Consider the following 20894-nt stretch of genomic DNA (forward strand, 5'->3'; position numbering starts at 1 on the left):
TGTGAAATATCTAAGTCGAGAAGAAACGTATGGAGGCAGAGTGATCTCACCAATGACCCTTACGCCTTGACTTTTTATGGGTGGTTACTTGAGGCACAACAGAGTGCACGTTCTTGTGTTTTCCTTGTCAATTTTGACAGTAAAATGTATCTTTTTACTCCTTTCTCCTGTCAGTGTGGACCTGGTTCATGCTCAGCTGCGTGTGTGTGAGGGGCGTAGCCTGCCAGAGCTGGGCCTGAAGCAGGATAAGATCCGGATKAATGGCTTCGCCATCCAATGCCGTGTGACCACAGAGGACCCTGCCCGCGGCTTCCAGCCTGACACTGGACGGCTTGAGGTAAGCAACAGCCCTCCACCTCCCCGCAGGCTACTGCCACTCAGTTTATAATGGGCTGCATTCTCTCACTCGGTGTAGGGCCAAAAGGTTTCCTAACCATGAGCCCTGCAAMAATTTTTCCTGTTTGGATGTCACGTGGGCAGGAGGAAACTCCTGGCCCTAGTTATGCATGTCCATTTTAGGGTAGTGTTTTTTTTTGTATGCAGGTGTTTTAGTGGAGGCTCCAGGCTGGGCCAAATCTGCTCTAAATGTTTGTTAGGGATGGGTTGCTTTTGGAAATAAATAATTGAACAAATATTGACATCAACCTCCCCCTCTTGGTGTTTGACATGTAGGCCTTGAATTAGTCTAAAATACTTGGCGGCTTTAGATTGTCTTTCTGACCTTAAGGTCAGTCTCTAGCTCTCAAATGTAAGCTCCCTCAAACTCATGCTATCTGGTTCTGTTTGTACAGTGGTTTTCCGTACTTGTGATTTTCAAAGTTATCGATGGAAGTTGTCTGGTGATGTTCTATACAGATCAGCACTAGCACCCCTACTACTGTAATTGAGGATTAATCCTCATCTGAGAAGCTGCATGCATTCACGTAATCACCCCAGTTTTTCTAAACAGGATTTTAGAAATGTTAGCAAATGTATTAAAAATAAAACCTGAAATTACATTTACATAAGTGTTCAGACCCTTTACTCCCTACTCTGAAGCACCTTCGGCAGCAATTACCGCCTCAAGTCTTCCTGGGTATGATGCTACAACCTTGGCACACCTGTATTTGGGGAGTTTCTCCCATTCTTCTCTGCAGATCCTCTCAAGCTCCCAGGTTGGATGGGGAGCGTCGCTGCACAGCTATTTTCAGGTCTCTCCAGAAATGTTTGATCGGATTCATGTCCGGGCCAATCAAGGACATTCAGAGACTTGTCCCGAAGCCACTCCTGCTGTGGCCTGGCTGTGTGCTTAGGGGCGTTGTACTGTTGAAAGGTAAACCTTCGCCCCAGTCTGAGAACATGCTCCAGAGTGCTCAGGACTTCATCAAGGAGTGCTCTGTACTTGGCTCTGTTCATCTTTCCCTCGATCCTGACTAGTCTCCTTGCCACTGAAAAACATCCCCACAGCATGATGCTGCCACCACCATGCTTCACCGTAGGGATGGTGCCATGTTTCCTCCAGGCGCTCTGACGTGCACTGTCAACTATGGGGCCTTTATTTTGACCAGTGTATGCCTTTCCAAATCATATCCAACCAATTGAATTTACCACAGGTGGACTCCAATCAAGTTGTAGAAACATCTCGGATGATCAATGGAAACAGGATGCACCTGAGCCCAATTATGTAATAAGTTATTTAATTATTTWAAAAAATTCCAATACATTTGCAAAAATGTTAGCTTTTGTCATTATGGGATATTGTGTGTAGATTAAGGGGGGACATTTTATCAATTTTAGAATAAGGCTGTAACATAACAAAGTAGAAAAATGGATGGTATGAATAATTTTTGTAAGCTTAAGTTAATTTCAATTTCAGAAATATTGTGGACCTGTTTGCTGCCTTCGGAGCCTTCATTGGCTATGTACACGGTAGACTCATTGGCATACCTTACTACCCTAGCTAGTGTTTTCTAAAACCCACAGCACAGTGACTTACTAGTAAAACCTGAAAAGATAAGGGGCCCCAAACAACTCCATTGTAGTGCATATACAGTATGTCATATTGACAAAAGGTTTATTTTGTAGTTTCTCGCTTTGACCTATTTGATGGCATACTTCTCAGGCAGCAGATGTAAATCCATGACCTGTGAGTTTTCAGACATTTTGTGTTAAATCAATGACATCAAATGCCACATGGAAATGTAGAATGATGGGTAGTCGTACACAGTATGTCTGACTGTATTCAACAACTAGTCTAACCACGTTCCCTATTTCCTGAGACTAGTCTGATGACATATCAATGTGGGCAATTATTACATCATTCCTCAGTAATTTGAGACTGCTAGATGATTTTTCCTTCCATGAGAATGGCCTTCTCCTTGAAATTAAAGGTCCAATGCAGCTGTTTTCATCTCGATATCAAATCATTTCAGGGGAACAATTCAGTACCTTGCTATGATAGTTTTCAATTAAATTGTTCAAAAAGAAACATAGCTGCATAGCGAAGAGCATTTTCTCAAGCAAGAATTTAGCTAGGACTGTCGGAGTGGGGAGGGGATAACATAATTAGCTGTTATTGGCAAAGGTTTGGATCTTTTTGGGGTCTATTAGGTAATTTACTGCATGGTGATGTCCCCACGGAAGGCCAACTCCATCCAACCAAAACAGGCTGAAATTGTAGGCATTCTTTCCAAACAGCTCTAACACTAAAAGGGCATTATCGTTTTCACAGTATTATTCCAAACTCAAGTGTGGAAATATATAAAGAATTACCTTTTTGACTATCAAGGTGCTGGGAAAGTGGTAATATTACTTTCGAATTCCACAGTTCTGACAGTTAAGGGTGTATCAAAGCCATTTTTTRCCCTAAACTTTTAATGACTTCAAAGACTTTCTCAAAGAATCCTGTAGGATTTGGAGAACTGCCTGTCTGGAGGGAGGAGGAGAGAGTTTGAAATGCAGTTTTGGCCTTTGCTATCCTTGCCTCTAATTGAAAGGCAATATTATGTAGCCATAATTATTGTCAATTAGAGATTTAGGAGACTATTGGCTAGATTAAAGGGGTTGCAAATTGCAGTTCGAATGCAGCAGGTGATGGGWAGAGCATAAATATCGACGATAGATGCGTTATGGATGGGCATCAAGTGAAATCAATAGGTGTAGAGTGGACACTGATGGGTGAAATGCAGTGTGAATGTTTCAATGCTGGCCAGGGACAGGCTGGTAGATGAGAAACACTACAGACAGGTACTCTACTTCTCTCTACTCTCTCTCTCCTCCACTCTGCGTTTGTCTGAGGGCTGCCTTTGATCCCTCCAGTCTCTGCAACTCAGTCACCCTTTTTTTTGTCACTCTGCTTTCCTAGACATTGTGAGGAATAAGAATGTTTGTGCAAAAAGAATGAAACAAACAACTTGTAAGCAACTTGTAAATGAGAATGACATCTAGTAAAGACGGGGAAGAGGTAGGGGTGCAGGTTTAGCTCTGGAATCTTCCCGGTGGTGTTTCTCCTTCAGAAGTGGAGAACCATCATTTAACAGGAAGGGAAAATAAGTATTAAAGTAACTGTTCAGTGCAAATCTAATTTTAAAAAACTCATTCTGTTAGGTATGAACAATCTTGTTGACTAGTCCTTTTTACTTGTAGTTGTGACCAAGTCATACATTTTTGTTGCTTTTAACAAGACCTCATCCTCTGGCTGAGACAGGCCCGTCTGATTTGGGGAAGACAGCTTTTTTGTTTTATAAAAATGTTTTTCAATGGAGAATGATCCTTCTCAAGACTAGGGGAGAGACAGGCTCAGGAGTGCACCCTTTCTGCACAAGCTAGCTAGCCAAGCAATCCACAGCTGGTGTTAGTTGTTCTATAGGCTTTTTCCTATCTCGCAGTCACTTATATTTCAGAGCTGGCTAGCCAACAATAAAGCAAGTCAAAGCAGTCCGATCTTCCACGCAACAACCATCTTGCCATTCCCTTCTATTTTAAATCCTGTGATTTGTAGGTAAAAGTTGTAATGTGAAGAGGCAAGCTAGTTAGCTGTTGACTGATATACAGCCCGGTCCAAAATTATTGGCGGCCTTGATAAAGATAGGCAAAAAAAATACTTTATAAATGATATTGTAAACAATTCAAAGTGTGTTATACTAATACAATTGTTAAACAATCTATCTGAGCAAATTATATTTTGTCAGATTGCAGTCAATTATTGGCACCCCTATTTTCAATAGCTCACCCTGGGAGGATAACGACACAGCCTTTTTCTCAAATGTTTTGAGATTGTAGAACACATTCGGCGGGATCGTAGACCAGTCATCCATATAGAATCTTTCCAGATCTTTTATATGCTTCATCTGTGCTTGTGCATTGCCCCTTTTCATACAATATCGCTTAGTATTTATTTGTCTTTTTTGCTCTGCTTTATCAACGGTGCCAATCATTTTTGACCTGACTCTAGATAGCAGCAGTAGCCAGAGTTAGGATGAACTAGTTAGGTAGCTAACCAAAAAATATCAGAAATGGTAATAATCAGTCTGCATTTCTTGCTGTTATAGTAAAGTGCCCTAGTTCCATCGTGTGGTTCTAAATCCTGAATCCATCGATACTATTTGACTTTGTACAGCCGGGCTTGGGCTGTGTGCCTCGAGGTAGAAGTTAATTTGCATAGCCAGGTGCATGTGTCAGTTTTTCTGCAGTATGCCCAAACCACTCTGTTTCCCAACAGGCCAGCTTTTATTTTTGATTTTTTAACTAGGCAAGTCAGTTAGGAACAAATTCTTAGTTACAATAACGGCCTACCAAAAGACCTGAGGGGACGGGGACTGAGATTAAAAATAATACATCTAAATATAGGACAAAACACACATCACGACGAGACAACACTACATAAAGACTTAAGACAGCATGGTAGCGACAACAACATGGTAGCAACACAACATGGTAGCAGCACAACACATCGTACAAACATTATTGGGCACAGACAACAGCACAAAGGGCAAGAAGGTAGAGACAACAATACATCACGCAAAGCAGCCACAACTGTCAGTAAAAGTGTCCATGATTGAGTCTTTCAATGAAGAGATTGAGAACTGTCCAGTGAGTGTTTGTTGCAGCTCGTTCTACCTGCAGCGTACTGAATAGACGAGCGACCCAGGGATGTATGTGCTTTGGGGACCTTTAACAGAATGTGACTGGCACAACGGGTGTTGTATGTGGAGGATGAAGGCTGCAGTAGGTATCTTGGATAGGGGGGAGTGAGGCCTAAGAGGGTTTTATAAATAAGCATCAACCAGTGGGACTTACGACGGGTATACAGAGATGACCAGTTTACAGAAGAGTATAGAGTGCAGTGATGTGTCCTATAAGGCGCATTGGTGGCAAATCTGATGGCTAAAATGGTACAGAACATCTAGTCGCTTTAGAGCAACCTTGCCTGCTGGTCTATAAATTGTCTCCATAATCTAGCATGGGTAGGATGGTCATCTGAATCAGGGTTAGTTTGGCAGCTGGGGTGAAAGAGGAGCAATTTACGATAGAGGAAACCAAGTCTAGATTTAACTTCAGCCTGCAGCTTTGATATGTGATGAGAGTAGGACAGTGTACTGTCTAGCCCAGGGGTGGGCAAACTTTTTGACTCGCGGGCCACAATGGGTTCTAAAATTTGACAGAGGGGCCGGGCCAGGAGCATTTGGAGGGAGTGTTTGGGCCGGATATACTAAAGCATTAAATGTAGTGTGTGCAAACCTCATAGCACAGTAAGAACACTACAACCCAATTTATTAACTGTCTTTCAAATGTGAAAAATAGCCCTTATCAGTTAATAAATTTGTCTCAAGGAATATGCAAGATATGGCATTTACATACTATTTCGCAGATACCGGGATGAGGAAATGTAAATAGATTAAAATAACATACGCACTGTGATTTATCAAGATTGCGTCTGTTTTTAATAAGTTTCAATCGAAGGTGCAAAGTTAAAGAAATCAACATTTATTGAAYAATGGAATCACTTTCAACATTCAAAACATATTATTACACAACGAAATACTAAAGCTCAATAATATCTACTTGTGTTAAACTCCGCAAAATCATGGATGGATTGTCCTGACCGCGCGCTCTACAAACTCGCCACGGACGCCCTCGCCTTCACGCGCAAACAGTACACGTGTATCGTTGCCAAGCACACAGACATAGGCTGTATTAAATATCCTACCTGCAGCTGAAAATTTAAATTTAAATTAAGAGCGATGTGCGGCGTGTTAATAAAGCTACTGTACCGCTGCTGTGCGTAAATGCGCATTGCTCTTAATTAAAAGACGAGTCACTGTCCTGCGTGCTAAACMGATTTTTTCAAACTTGGCTTTGCTCTCCGGACACAAGAGACCTGCTGTCTCTACCATGCACTCTTTCAAAAACTCGCCTTCGGAGAAAGGCTTGCTAGCCTTTGCTAATTTGAATGCCAGCAAATAACTTGCCTTGGTACTTGACTCTTGAATTGCAGTTTGTCGGTGAAAAAAGTTKTGTTGACTCTGTAAATTAGCTGCCAACCTCTGAGCAGTAGCCGCCCGTTCTTGTGTTGACTGCTTGCTAGCATAGTTTGCATGCTTCGTGGCAAAGTGACGGCTGATATTGTACTCTTTGAAAACCGCAACAGCTTCTTGGCATATCAGACATACAGCCGTTGATCGGACTTCAGTGAAGAAGTATTTTGTTGTCCACTCCTTATTAAACACTCGGCATTCGCTGTCCACTTTCCTTCTCTTTGGTCCGCTCATTTTCACAGAAGGGCTTAATGGTGACGTGAAACGAAGTGAAAATTAAAGTGAAATAAAGAGAAATACGCGCCACTCCAACGGTCAATGTGTTTTGAGTGCGCCATCTATTGGGGAAACGTGGGCATTGCAGGGAAAGGGGGAAAAAATGAGGTTTTTACTATAATTTGGACAAGTTCGGCGGGCCGGATTAAAAAGCCTAACGGGCCGTATGTGGCCCGCGGGCCGTATGTGGCCCGCGGGCCGTAGTTTGCCCATGTCTGGTCTAGCCATACTCCCAAGTACTTGTATGAGGTGACTACCTCAAGCTCTAAACCCTCAGAGGTAGTAATCACACCTGTGGGGAGAGGGACATTCTTCTTACTAAACCACTTAACCTGTTCTGAACACCTCAAGGTGGAGGGTAGAGAAAGCTTTATTGACACTAGGAAAGCTTTGTTGTAGAGCATTTAAAACAATATCTGGGGAGGGGACAGCCGAGTATAAGACTATCATCTGCATATAAATGGATGAGAGGGCTTCCTACTGCCTGAGCTGTTGATGTAAATTGAGAAGAGCGTGGGGCCTAGGATTGAGCCTTGGGGTACTCCCTTGGTGACAAGCGGTGGCTGAGACAGCAGATTTTCTGACTTTATACACTGCACTCTTTGAGAGGGGTAGTTTAAAACCAGGCCAAAGACCCCTCAGACACCAATACTCCTTAGCCGGCCGGCAAGAATGGAATGGTCTACCATATCAAAAGCTTTGGCCAAGTCAATAAAAATAGCAGCACAATATTGCTTAGAATCAAGGGCAATGGTGACATCATTGAGGATCTTTAAGGTTGCAGTGACACATCATAACCAGATTGCATACCAGAGAGAATACTATAGACATCAAGAAAGCCAGTCAGTTGATTATTGCCAAGTTTTTCCAACACGTTTGATAAACAGGGCAAAATAGAAATAGGCCTATAAGTTAGGATTAGCTAGATCTCCCCCTTTAAAAAATAAAAAAAGGACGAACTGTGGCTGCCTTCCAAGCAATGGGAACCTCCCCAGAAAGAAGAGAGAGGCTTGGTGATGATAGGGGCAGCAACCTTAAAGAAGAAAGGGTCTAAACCATCTGACCCAGATGTTTTTTTTGGGTAAAGTTTCAGGAGCTCCTCTAGCACCTCGGACTCAGTGACTGCCTGCAGGGAGAAACTTTGTAGCGGGGCATGGGAAAAAGAGGGAGAAGCATCGGGGATAGTCGCATTAGAAGGGGTGGGAGATGAGGAAATGTTGTACGGGCAAGGAGGCATGGCTGAGTCAAATAGGAAACCTGACTTAATGAAGTGGTGATTTTTAAATGGCTCAGCCGTGTGCTTGTCAGTAACAACCACTATAAGGGACACGGGCAGCTGTGAGGAGAGTTTATTCTCCAAGCAGGGGCACAGAAAGCTGCTTTTTAACATCCTATAATTATAATTTTAGAATTAAAATAATTTTTTATATTTTCATTTTAGGTAATATTTCATAGAAATCTGGAACACTGGATGGATACTTCAATATTTGTCAATGGTTCTATAGGAAATTACTGCCATTGGTTGGATAAGTTTACTTTGTTAGGTTGTCAGTACTCAAGTCCAGGACTTGGACTCAAGTCACAATTTTTGAGTGGTGACTAGGACTCTGACTTGACCAGTCAAGAAAGTCTCTCTCCATTGCATAATTCATGGCAATAGCTACTGTATTAGCTAGGCCTACTTATTTGGAACACTAAGTCAGCTTACTTCCTACATTATGAAATGTAGCTTCAATGATTGTTGGATAGCAGCTTTTAGTCTGCCAAGAGTCTCGTGACTTGACCTGGCTAAGACTGGCCCCGTGTTCACACAGGCATTTGTTAACCACGGGTAAGTTTATTTTTATTCTTTAAATTTTAGAGCTGGGCTAAGGATTCACTTGTATTCCAAAGCCCTGGGCTAACGGACAAACGCACATGCGACCAACATTCCAACTCCGCCCACGACCAATGTTATAAGGAACACATTATTTCCTCTTGCTTCTAGCCTAGCATTTTATTTCCAACATTGATGGTCTGTATAAACCTTGCTGTCTGCCCCTACGACCTTGGAAACAATGTTTCACGTTTGAAATGTGATCTCGCCCCTGTACAGAGAAATGCTGTGCAAGGACGAGAAACTTTTCTGAACCAGGCAAAATCGTGCAACAATATTATTACATTTACATTACATTTAAGTCATTTAGCAGACGCTCTTATCCAGAGCGACTTACAAATTGGTGCATTCACCTTATGATATCCAGTGGAACAACCACTTTACAATAGTGCATCTAACTCTTTTAAGGGGGGGGGTTAGAAGGATTACTTTATCCTATCCTAGGTATTCCTTAGAGGTGGGGTTTCAGGTGTCTCAGGAAGGTGGTGATTGACTCCGCTGACCTGGCGTCGTGAGGGAGTTTGTTCCACCATTGGGGTGCCAGAGCAGCGAACAGTTTTGACTGGGCTGAGCGGGAACTGTACTTCCTCAGAGGTAGGGAGGCGAGCAGGCCAGACGTGGATGAACGCAGTGCCCTTGTTTGGGTGTAGTGCCTGATCAGAGCCTGAAGGTACGGAGGTGCGTTCCCCTCAACAGCTTCCGTAGGCAAGCACCAGGGTCTTGTAGCGGATGCGAGCTTCAACTGGAAGCAGGTGGAGAGAGCGAGAGCGGGGTGACGTGAGAGAACTTGGAAAGGTTGAACACCAGACGGGCTGCGGCGTTTCTGGATGAGTTGTAGGGGTTAATGGCACAGGCAGGGAGCCCAGCCAACAGCGAGTTGCAGTAATCCAGACGGGAGATGACAAGTGCCTGGATTAGGACCTGCGCCGCTTCCTGTGAGGCAGGGTCGTACTCTGCGAATATTGTAGAGCATGAACCTACAGGAACGGGTCACCGCCTTGATGTTAGTTGAGAACGACAGGGTGTTGTCCAGGATCACGCCAAGGTTCTTAGCACTCTGGGAGGAGGACACAATGGAGTTGTGTATTATGGATAGTTTGGACACACCTACTCATTCAAGGGTTTTTCTTTTTCTACTATTTTTCTACATTGTAGAATAGTATTGAAAACATCTAAACTATGAAATAACACATGTAATCATGTAGTAACAAAGTGTTAAACAAATCAAAATATTTTGTAGACTTCAAAGTAGTCTTGCTCCTTTTAATTTTTCTTGATCTCCAGTATTTTCCACAACTAATGAAAAATAATTTTGATGTCTGACTTCTCCTTTTACCTCCTGAGCAACCAGTGAACATTCCCCCCTTTTTTTGAGTTTGTCCTCTGAATCCATTTTGCTGTCACATTTGGAGTTTATGACCAATTTATTGCTGTGATTATATGCTATAGGTCAGGCCCTATTGAACACGTGCATGCGACGCATTCATGTGTTATGTTAAGAGCTAGGGAATGTTTTTCTGAAAAAATTAGGGATTTCGGAAACAACTTTTTGGTCAGTAATGGCTATAGTTATGTTGCAGCTTCAGCAACACGGACAGAGTGATACACACTGATGTTCTGTGGTTGCTACAGCAGGGAGGAGAGGGAGACAACGGGTGCTAGTCACACAGCGCAGCAAGTAGTACTCCCTCTAGTCACGTGTGTCTTAATCAAACAGAGCGCTTAAAGCGTCAGACAAGCTTAGTGCATATAGTTAATTTGATTAAAACACATAGGATGTGTCTATATGGAAAAATACACACTTTAAAAATTCAACCAATCGATTTGTCAAAAGAACACATGACTCTTGGTCGAGTAAGATTATTTTTTGTTGTCTGGGACAGCCTGATCGCAGAACAGACAGCCTCAGTTTATGATAGTGCAACATTAAATCACAGTACAGAAATTCTGTAGAAAGGATTGTTGAAGAAAAATTATAGGTTGGAACTCTTGCTGTTAAAATACAGTACATTGTTCTTAACTGGAATGAACTGATTCATCACATAGATGTAGACCAGAAAACAGTGCATGCGCGCACACAGTCCTAATGAGAGGTGTGTGTGTGTGGCTGGCGTTTTCAACAAGCATGTCTATTCTGGGCTCAGTTGGACAGTGCAACCCCAAGGTCAGGCTCAGTACTGAGTCTGTTCTGTACTTGGTTTTTAAGTATGCCAGAGTTGAGAACCATGACTCACATAGGTATGTGAAGCAAAACTGGATCAGAACATCTACTGCTTTCTCAGTCAGGCAGGAGACCGCTCCTGCTGTAGATGAGCAACCCAGAATTGTGAGTTTGCCTCAAAGCATTTTGTTTATTCCAGTTCAGAATAAAAAAATATGACTTGTATTTTAACAGCAACAGTTCCAACCTAGACTAATTTCTACAGTAAGTTGTATAGCAGGCCTGCTCACTGTTACTCAGCTAGCTAGCTTTGGCTAATGTTAGCTAGCTAGCTCTTAGCTGTGCACAAGGGAAATGCTTGAAATAAACTCACATACATTACCATGAAAGTACTTCCTTATTTCTGTTTATCACCTGCTATAAAATGACAATGCCTTGCTAGCTGACTTTCTTTTACAATTTTTAAGCACTGTTTCCTGACGCGTTCTGCCCCGTTCTGAAAACTCAGATGTTTGGTCAGGATGTGATGTTTTAATTTGTTCGTTTTGAGATTCATTACTAAGCACTTCCCCCACACAAAACATATTGGGCTTTCCTCGTTATTTGTCAAAGTTTGTATGAAATCAAGAGAAACTCATCGCTGTATTTGCGTTTTCATGATTGAGCTCAGAACTTGTGGCTAGCTTGAGTCCATTTGATGACAGTGGAGAGTGATGGCTGGGGTGAATGTCAAGTCAGTGGCTGATGCCTCGATCAAAACAACTGGCAACTCTGGGGGGGGGGGGGGGGGGGGACTCTGACTTGGAAAAACCTATTTAACTGTCATCCAACTCTGAATTCCAACTCTGGCCTCTTTCTAGAGCTCAGATTTTACGACCTGAAGATTACTGACCTCATGCTTTGACGTCGTATTTTCAGAGTTCAGTTAATTTGAACGCTGCATAACGGCGCATCATCTGCTGCTGAACGAGCGCCAGCGTGTGGGACGCGGAGTGAGCTTCAAGAAAACTGCAGAAAATAAATGGTAAAGCACAAGCTCCCTCGCACAGCCAAACCGAGCAGGCACAGCTACACGACCGCAGTTGCGCTTGGCCAAATCAATCCAGTAACTAATGAATAATTATACATTTTACTGACCCACCATTAACAGGTCCGTGACCTACGTTGGGTCGCGACCCATACTTTAGGAAGGCTGCAGTCTAGAATGCAAATGTAGGCGTCTTACACGGAACCCAAACGGCTGCACGCGTGCGCAAATGATTTTGTCCCCCACACCAACGAGATCACGCACGCAGGTTAAAATATCAAACAAACTCTAAACCAATTATATTAATTTGGGGACAGGTCTAAAAACATTAACATTATGGCAGTTAGCTTGCACTTGCTAGCTAATTTGTCCTATTTAGCTAGCTTGCTGTTGCTAGCTAATTTGTCCGGGATATAAACATGAGTTTGTTACCTGAAATGCACAAGGTCCTCTACTCCGATTAATTAATCCACACACAAAAACGGTCAAACAAATTGTTTCTAGTCATCTCTCTTCCTTACAGGCTTTTTCTTCTCTTGACTTTATATTGCGATTGGCAACTTTCATGAATTAGGTGCATTACGCCCACCGACCTCATTCGTATTTCAGTCGTGGTATAACCAATGAGGAGATGGCACGTGGGTACCTGCTTCTATAAACCAATGAGGAGATGGGAGAGGCGGGACTTGCAGCGCGATCTTGTGTCAGAAATAGAACTGATTTCTATTTTAGCCCTTGGCAACGCAGACGCTCGTGAGCAGTGGGTGCAATAATTAAATAATATAGTTCTAAAATTATTTTGCGACGAGCGGTGTAGTCACCCTGTGAGCAGGACCTGCATAATGATATGGTGTGTGCGTGCATCCGTTTCGGCATGTTTTGGAAGTCTAGCAAGAGTGGAGTTGGAAGGAATCAAATCACAGGACTCGATTGGAAGAAGTTAGCCAGCCTGCATAGCAACCGCTGTTCCTATGAGGGCTCCCGAGTGGCGTAGCGCTCCAAGTCCTGCATCAAGTTTTTGCACGGATTAAAACATTTCTTTTTTTTTTCTTGGAGAAAATTATATAAATGTACTCAAATTGCTTGCAGAACGCATCACAAGCATATGCAAATTAAGTTAAGTGCAGCTTTGTGATTGTAAAGTCCCCCCCCCCCCCCCTCTTGACCATGTTTCACACTGGCTATTTTGGAAGTGTTTCTGGGCTAGCCCCAAAGTCGGTACTAATCCTGCTCCGGAGTATGGCTAGCTGCTCCCGGGCTAAGGTTGGCACCAGCCCACTTTACAAGTGCAAGTGTGGACACTCGCTTAGCCTGGGCTAAAATCTCCCTTAGCCAAGGGCTAAGGAGGCTCTTAGCCCTGGGCTAAGGTGTGAACGACGACTCGGACTCTAACACTAGGGACTTGACTACAACACTGTTTAGGATTACTTCACAAATTTAACAATTAAGTCTCCATTGTATGGGGAGAATGGTTGAATTAGGCAAATTGCTACAATTTATGCAATAAAGTAATCCTTCTGACCCCCCCCCCCCCCCTTAAATGATTAGATGCACTATTGTAAGTGGCTGTTCACTGATGTCATAAGGTGAATGCACCAATTTGTAAGTCGCTCTGGATAAGAGCGTCTGCTAAATGACTTAAATGTAAAATGGGAATTGGAACAGTTTCTCCTTAACCATGTCAACATTCCAAACGGAACTTTGCCTGCTGTGTTATTTGTGGCGGAAGAATGTAGGCGATCACCTGAGAATTATACCTGAAGTGACATTATGCTGGAAAGAACATTTAGATTGATTCATGATCTCATATATTCACCACCATTAAGTGGCGGTAGAAAAAATGTGAGCTGTGCATGAATAGAAACTGCAACCAATGACACAACCTGTGGTGTATTCATTAGTTTCACACGTAACAAAACATTTTGCAACAAACATTTACTACAAACGGAAAACATGTTGCCCTGTTTGTCACACTTGCTCGTCTCCCCACCCACTGGTGCCCACTGTCAAGTAAACTCTTGTTGCTCATACTTGAAAGCACAACTTTGGCTATAGCATTGATTTAGATTATAGGGAAATGAATCTCTCGTGGACAGACTACATAAACATAATCTGACCATATTGAGAGATTTTAGTTAAATAACCAAGATTATTGACGAACTGACCCAATAAGAACTACTTCACAAATATTTAATTATCAAGAATCCATTGTAAGGGTGGAAGGGTTTAAATTAGTCAAATTACTACAATTTATGTAATAAAAGGGAATTTGAACAGTATCCCCTTTTTTAAGCATGTCAATGTTCCTAACGGAACTTTACCTGCTGTGATCTTTGTGGCATAAGAATGCAGTTCATTACCTGAAAATTATACCTGCAGTGACATTATGCTGAAAAGAACATAACATAAGTCTTTGGTATTACTCGCCTGGGGATCAAACTCCTAACCATAATTTAAAAAAAATAATAAGATATGTCACACAGGATAGGTGCAGTGAAATGTTGTTTTACAGGGTCAGCCATAGTAGTGCAGTGCTGCTTTTTCACCTTGTCGGCTCGGGTATTCGAACCAGCGACCTTTCGGTTACTGGCCCAACGCTCTAACCACTACCTGCCGCCCTAATCTTAGGGTGGAAACTAACCACAAGACCACAGAGTTGGTAATGTGCAAAAGTAAATCAGCTTGCTTTCTACGTTATGAAATGTAGCTTCAAAGACTACTGGATCACAGCTTTTAGCATACCAAGGGACTATCGACTCGACTTGGGACTGAAGTATACTGAACAAAAATATAAACGCAACATGTGAAGTGTTGGTCCCATGTTTTATGAGGTGAAATAAAACATCCCAGACATTTTCCATAAACACAAAAAGCTAGTTTCTCATTTTGTGCACATTTGTTTACGTCCCTTTTTAGTTTGCATTTCCTCATTGCCAAGATAATACATCCACCTGACAGGAGTTTGTCAGCTGAAGCATGGCGGTAATTGTAATTGCCACAACTTGATAGGTCATTGGGGTTAAATGAGCGTTCAGTGTATTGGCAGCAGAGAGGGCGCATTGATTGACGTTCCTGCTTTGGAAGCCAGTGAACGCCTAAGTGGCGGGCACCACACTGATATACTTTAATGTATTCTCTGGCATGTCTCCCACATACAATAGATTACTACAATACGTTTAACAAGAATCTTTCATTGTATTTGTGCTGACAGCATCTATAGATGCCTATAAACGCAACATATAAAGTGTTTCATGAGCTGAAATAAAAGGTCCCTGAAATGTTCCATATGCACAAAAAGCTTATTTCTCTCATTTTTGTGCACAAATGTGTTTACATACTTGTTGGTGAGCATTTCTCCTTTGCCAAGATAATCCATCCATGTGACTGGTATGGCATATCAAAAAGCTGATTTTAAATGGCATGATCATTACACAAATGCACCTTGTGCTGGGGACAATATAAGGCCACTCTAAAATGTACAGTTTTGTCACACAATACAATGCCACAGATGTCTCAAGTTGAGGGTGTGTGCAATTGGCATGCTGACTGCAGGAATATCCACCAGAGAAATACATTTCTCTACCATAAGCTGTCTCGAATGTCGTTTTGGAGAATTTGGCAGTACATCTAACCGGCCTCACAACCGCAGACCATGTGTAATTAGGCTAGCCCAGGACCTCCACATCGGTCTTATTCACCTACGGGCTCGTCTGAGACCAGACAGCTGATTTAAACTGTGGATTTGCACAAATGAAGAATTTCTGACCTCCCCAAGGTCTTGACCTGACTGCAGTTCGGTGTCGTAACAGACTTCAGGCGGCAATGGCTCACCTTGGATGCACGCTGAAGTGTGCTCTTCACAGATGTATCCCGATTTCAACTGTTACGGGCAAAAGGCAGTCAGCGTGTATGGTGTCGGCAAGTGGTTTGACGTCAACGTTGTGAACAGAGTGCCCCAAGGTGGCAGTGGGGTTATGGTATGGGCAGGCATAAGCTACGGACAACAAACACAATTGCATTTTATCGATGGACATTTATTTAAATGCAAAAGATACCGTGACGAGAGCCTGAGGCCCCTTGTCGTGCCATTCATCCGCCGCAATCACCTAATGTTTCAGCATGATGATGCTCGGCCCCATGTCGCAAGGATCTGTACACAATTCCTGGAAGCTGAAAATGTCCCAGTTCTTCCATGGCATGCGTACTCACCAGACATGTCACCCGTTGAGCATGTTTGGGATGCCCTGGATTGACGTTTACGACTGCGTGTTCCAGTTTCTGCTAATATCATCAACTTCGCACAATCATTGAGTGGGACAACAGGCCTCAATCAACAGCCTGATCAACTCTATGCGAAGGAGTTGTCACACTGCATGAGGCAAATGGTGGTCACACCAGATACTGACTGGTTTTCTGATCCACGCCTTCACTTTTTTATTAATAAAGGCATATGTGACTAAGATGTGTATCTGTTTTCCCAGTCATGTGAAATCCATAGATTAGGGTGTATTGAATTAATTTTAATTGGCTGATTTTCCTTTATGAACTAACTCAGTAAAATCTTTGAAATTGTTGCATGTTGTGTTTATTTTTGTTCATTGGTTATGACTTGAACTCCAACACTAGGGTCTTGGTTGACGGACTTAGTGGCAAGAAAAGGTGTGAACTCTTTGGAATTACCTGGCTTTCTGCATAAATTGGTAATCAAATTTGATCTGATCTTCATCTAAGTCACAACAATAGACACTGTGCTTAAACTAATAAAACAAAAATTATTGTATTTTTCTTGTCTATATTGAATACATAATTTAAACATTTACAGTGTATGTTGGAAAAAGTATGTGGACCCCTAGGTCCAAAAGCTAATTGGAGTCAGAAGTCAGCTAACCTGGAGTCCAATCAATGAGATGAGATTGGAGATGTTGGTTAGCGCTGCCTTGCCCTATTAAACTCACAAAATGTGAGTTTGCTATTCACTTGAAGTATTGCCTGATGTGAACCATACCTCGAACAAAAGAGCTCTCAGAAGACCTAAGATTAAGAATTGTTGATTTTCAAAAGCTGGAAAGGGTTACAAAATTCTCTAAAAGCCTTGATGTTCATCAGTACACGGTAATACAAATTGTCTATAAATGGAGGAAGTTCAGCACTGTTGCTACTCTCCCTCGGAGTGGCCGTCCTGCAAAGATGGCTGCAAGAGAACAGCGCAGAATGTTCAAGGTTAAGAAGAATCCTAGAGTGTCAGCTAAAGACTTCGAGAAGTCTCTGGAACATGCTAACATCTCTGTTGACGAGTCTACGATAAGATATACACTAAACAAGAATGGTGTTCATGGGAGGACACCACGGAAGAAGCCACTGCTGTCCAAAAAAAACATTGCTGCACGTCTGAAGTTTGCAAAAGTGCACCTGCATGTCAGCGCTACTGGCAAAATATTCTGTGGACAGATGAAGCTACAGTTGAGTTGTTTGGAAGGAACACACAACACTGTGAAGAAAAGGCACAGCAAACCAACATCAAAACCTCATCCCAACTGTAAAGTATGGTGGAGGGAGCATCATGGTTTGTGGCTGCTTTGCTTTGCCTCAGGGCCTTGGACAGCTTGCTATCATCGACGGAAAAATGAATTCCCGAGTTTTATCAAGACATTTTGCAGGAGAATGTTAGGCTATCTTTCCGCCAATTGAAGCTCAACAGAAGTTGGGTGACGCAACAGGTCAACGACCCAAAACCCAGAAGTAAATCAACAGAATGGCTTCAACAGAAGAAAATACACCTTCTGGAGTGGCCCAGTTAGAGTCCTGACCTCAACCCGATTTTGAGATGCTGTGGCATGACCTCGATAGCATTTCACACCAGACATCCCAAGAATATTGCTGAACTGAAACTGTTTTGTAAGGAGGAATGGTCTTAATTCCTCCTGACCGTTGTGCAGGTCTGATCCACAACTACAGAAAACGTTTGGTTGACGTTATTGCTGCCAAAGGAGGATCAACCAGTTAATAAATCCAAGGGTTCACATACTTTTTCCCACCCTGCACTGTGAATGTTCACACGGTGTGTTCCTTAAAGACATGAAAACGTATAATTGTTTGTTATTATTTTAAGCAGACTATTTGTCTATTGTTGTGACCTAGATGATCAAATAAAATTTGAACAATTTATGCAGAAATCCAGGCTTTTCCAAAGGGTTCACATACTTTTTCTTGCCACTAACTACATCAATGGTCAACGGTTCCTTTGAATTATTTTGACATCAGTCTTTTTTTGTATTCTGTTCACTAATTGGACAGGTAGTATATGAAGTAACTACACATTAAAATTATCAAAGTTTCAAAGTAAGCAGAGGTATATCCCTCTGGCAAGGAAATGTTCAGTATGCCAAGAAATTGACATGCTTTATCTTTATCACTGCGTTGACATGATCATTATGGTCTTTCTTTATAAACATAATTACCGTGATGAATGTTGTTGAAATTCCAGTCTGTTTGAAATATGAGCTCCACATTCTACTGAGGTGCTGGAAGGCACCAATACACCAATGATCTCACTTTTTTATTGTTCTGATTAGCTGTAATTTAAACTATGCATACCACTCTTCCTGCAGATATTCTCAAGGGCATGACCAATACCTTGGAGACAGTTGGGCATCTGAGAACACTAAACCAAAGTTCAGGTTGTAGTTTTGCCGAATTGGTCCATTAAGACTTCCATGTTTTGATATTTGTTGGCTTTCACAGCACTACCAGCTTAACTTGTGAACAAGTGGTGCCATTTTGTTTTTATTGCGTGTGCTTTTCAGATGGCCCAGAGAATAAAGGCAAAGCCGACCATTACATTAGTATTCTGTATTAAGCCCTGTGTTGGCCCCCTGTTTACAAAACCGTCAATGTGGAAAGTGGCAAGATATTCCCAAGGAGAGACGTAGAATGGAACATGTACTTGTGAATTCCAGGCAGAGAACAAGATTACTTGCAGACGTTCTATAAACATGCAAAGTATGATTGTGGTGGCTGGCTTTCTAGGCTCTCTGGCAGTGTGATATGTCTAATAGGGTGGTCCAAGACGATAGTTACTGCTCTCAGGTTTTTGCACCAGAATTAGATGCAGTCTTTGCACTATGAAGACCAGCTTTCACATTAATCAAATCACTGTTGAATTAAGAATATTACTATTGCCATACCCTGTATTGTAGACTGACTGGACAGGGATCATTGATATGCTTCATTTATTCATCTTGATCAGGGGTGAACAATTCCAGTCCTCGAGGACCTGATTGGTGTCAATGTTTTCCCCAGCTAACACACCTGACTCCAATAATCACCTAATCATGATCTTCAGTTTAGAATGCAATTTGATTAATCAGCTGTTTGCTAGGGATAAGTGTGACACCAATCAGGCCCTCGAGGATGGACGGGAGTTGCCCACCCCTGATCTAGATACATGTTTTATGTAAGCAGTTTATTTAGGACTGCATCCCAGCCACATCCCAATCTCAGCACAGTGAGACGTCGCCACCTCCCTCCGCTTCTGAATATGTATTAGGACCGGTCCTGTTCTCTTCATCCAAAGGGGGACGACTATTTGATTCAATGTACAGAGCAGTGCAGGTTCCAGGAGAATATTATGTCTGTTCTGACATCTCCTSCTCAGACTTACTTATACTGGCAGGAAAATGTATTTAATGGTTTTACATTCAGAATGACCCCTAAATTACTTCAGATGCCCCTAGAAAGTCTTTGTCCACTTTTAAATATGACTTCCTCGTCCAATTCATGGAATAGCGGAATTGTTTTTGTATTATAAGGTTGTGAATCTACAGTGGGTGTTTAAAAAAAATTAATTATATACTTTGTTTTTATTGTAGGAACACAAAGAAATTCCAGGTAAAATAAAAGAACAAAAAGGTCTGGCAGTTACAGTGCACGTCATATTAGTTACATTGACATCTTTGAATTAGACCTTTTTCAAGTACGAAACCCATTTTTCCCAGTATTCCTGACCTCTCTCCTCTTGTGTTCTTAAAGCAAAGGTTATATGCTCCATGTGGTGTATTTCTTTTACAATGTCTATCCATTGTGTCACTGTGGGAGGGTCTTTTTGTAGCCATTTCCTAGTGATAGCCTTTTTACTGGCTGCCAGTAGGACCTTCAAGAGGTACTTTTCTCTATTGTGTACAGGTATTTCAAGTACAAAGAAATTAATGTTTGTTCTATGTTAAATCCCATTTTTCCCCAGTAAGTTTCGATTGCCGGTCAAGTCCGAAAGATATGGGAGTGATCCACTCTCGATAGACCGCATTCTCTCCAACAAGGCTGTAGGGCGCCAGTCTGTTTTGATTTCAGTTTAGGTGTTCTTCCAACAGAATTCTCTCCATGACCTTGAGTTGATGGAGCTTTGAGTCTCTATGTTCAACCATGTTTCATCAGTTATTTCAATGTTAAGTTCCTCCTCCCATTTCTTTTTAATATAGTTTGTAGAATATTTCTTTGAGGATTGAATACCAAAGTAGAGATTTGAGTTACTCCCCAAGTTGTATGCGTTAGTGAATACTTGGATTAATTTTGGAGGTGCTCGAGGGTCAGTCACTTTTATCTCCCTTAAGAAATGGTGTCGAGCTTGTAGGTATCTGTAAAAAATCTTATTTATCCAAGCCATGTTTTTTACTTAGGTCCTGGAAGTTATCTAGGTCCCCATTCCTTATAATTGTACTGAATGATGTGATGCCTTTCTGCGTCCATTGTTTAAATCTAAATTATTTTGCTTAACTACCCTAAACCATGTCTTCAGAGAAATTCATCCACTGATTTTGTCTACTGTATATTTCTATTACCATGTCCTTATTTCCCAAAACTGACTGTATGGGTGTCTCTGTCAAAGTAGTCTCAATGTCTTTCCATTTGGATTCGTATTCTGAATTGCACCAACACACCAGAGGTCTCATTGGGCTGACACATAATAATCTTTTAGGTTTGTGAAGGCCACACCCCCACAGTTGTTTGGTAATTGTAATGTTGTGTATCTAATTGTTGGTCTCT

General features: G+C 42.0%; 1 protein-coding gene across 1 annotated transcript in view; it reads left to right on the forward strand.

Moving 5' to 3' along the window:
- The window catches only part of LOC111964167 (pyruvate carboxylase, mitochondrial), a 116668-nt gene that overhangs the window by 24155 nt on the left and 71619 nt on the right, over window positions 1-20894 (forward strand). The window contains exon 9 of the mRNA XM_023987927.2: window positions 175-337. Within this exon, the coding sequence (XP_023843695.1) occupies window positions 175-337 (163 nt within the window). The remainder of the gene's footprint in view (window positions 1-174; window positions 338-20894) is intronic.

This window comes from Salvelinus sp. IW2-2015, linkage group LG5 (genome assembly GCF_002910315.2).
Source record: "Salvelinus sp. IW2-2015 linkage group LG5, ASM291031v2, whole genome shotgun sequence".
NCBI classification, from domain to species: domain Eukaryota; kingdom Metazoa; phylum Chordata; class Actinopteri; order Salmoniformes; family Salmonidae; genus Salvelinus; species Salvelinus sp. IW2-2015.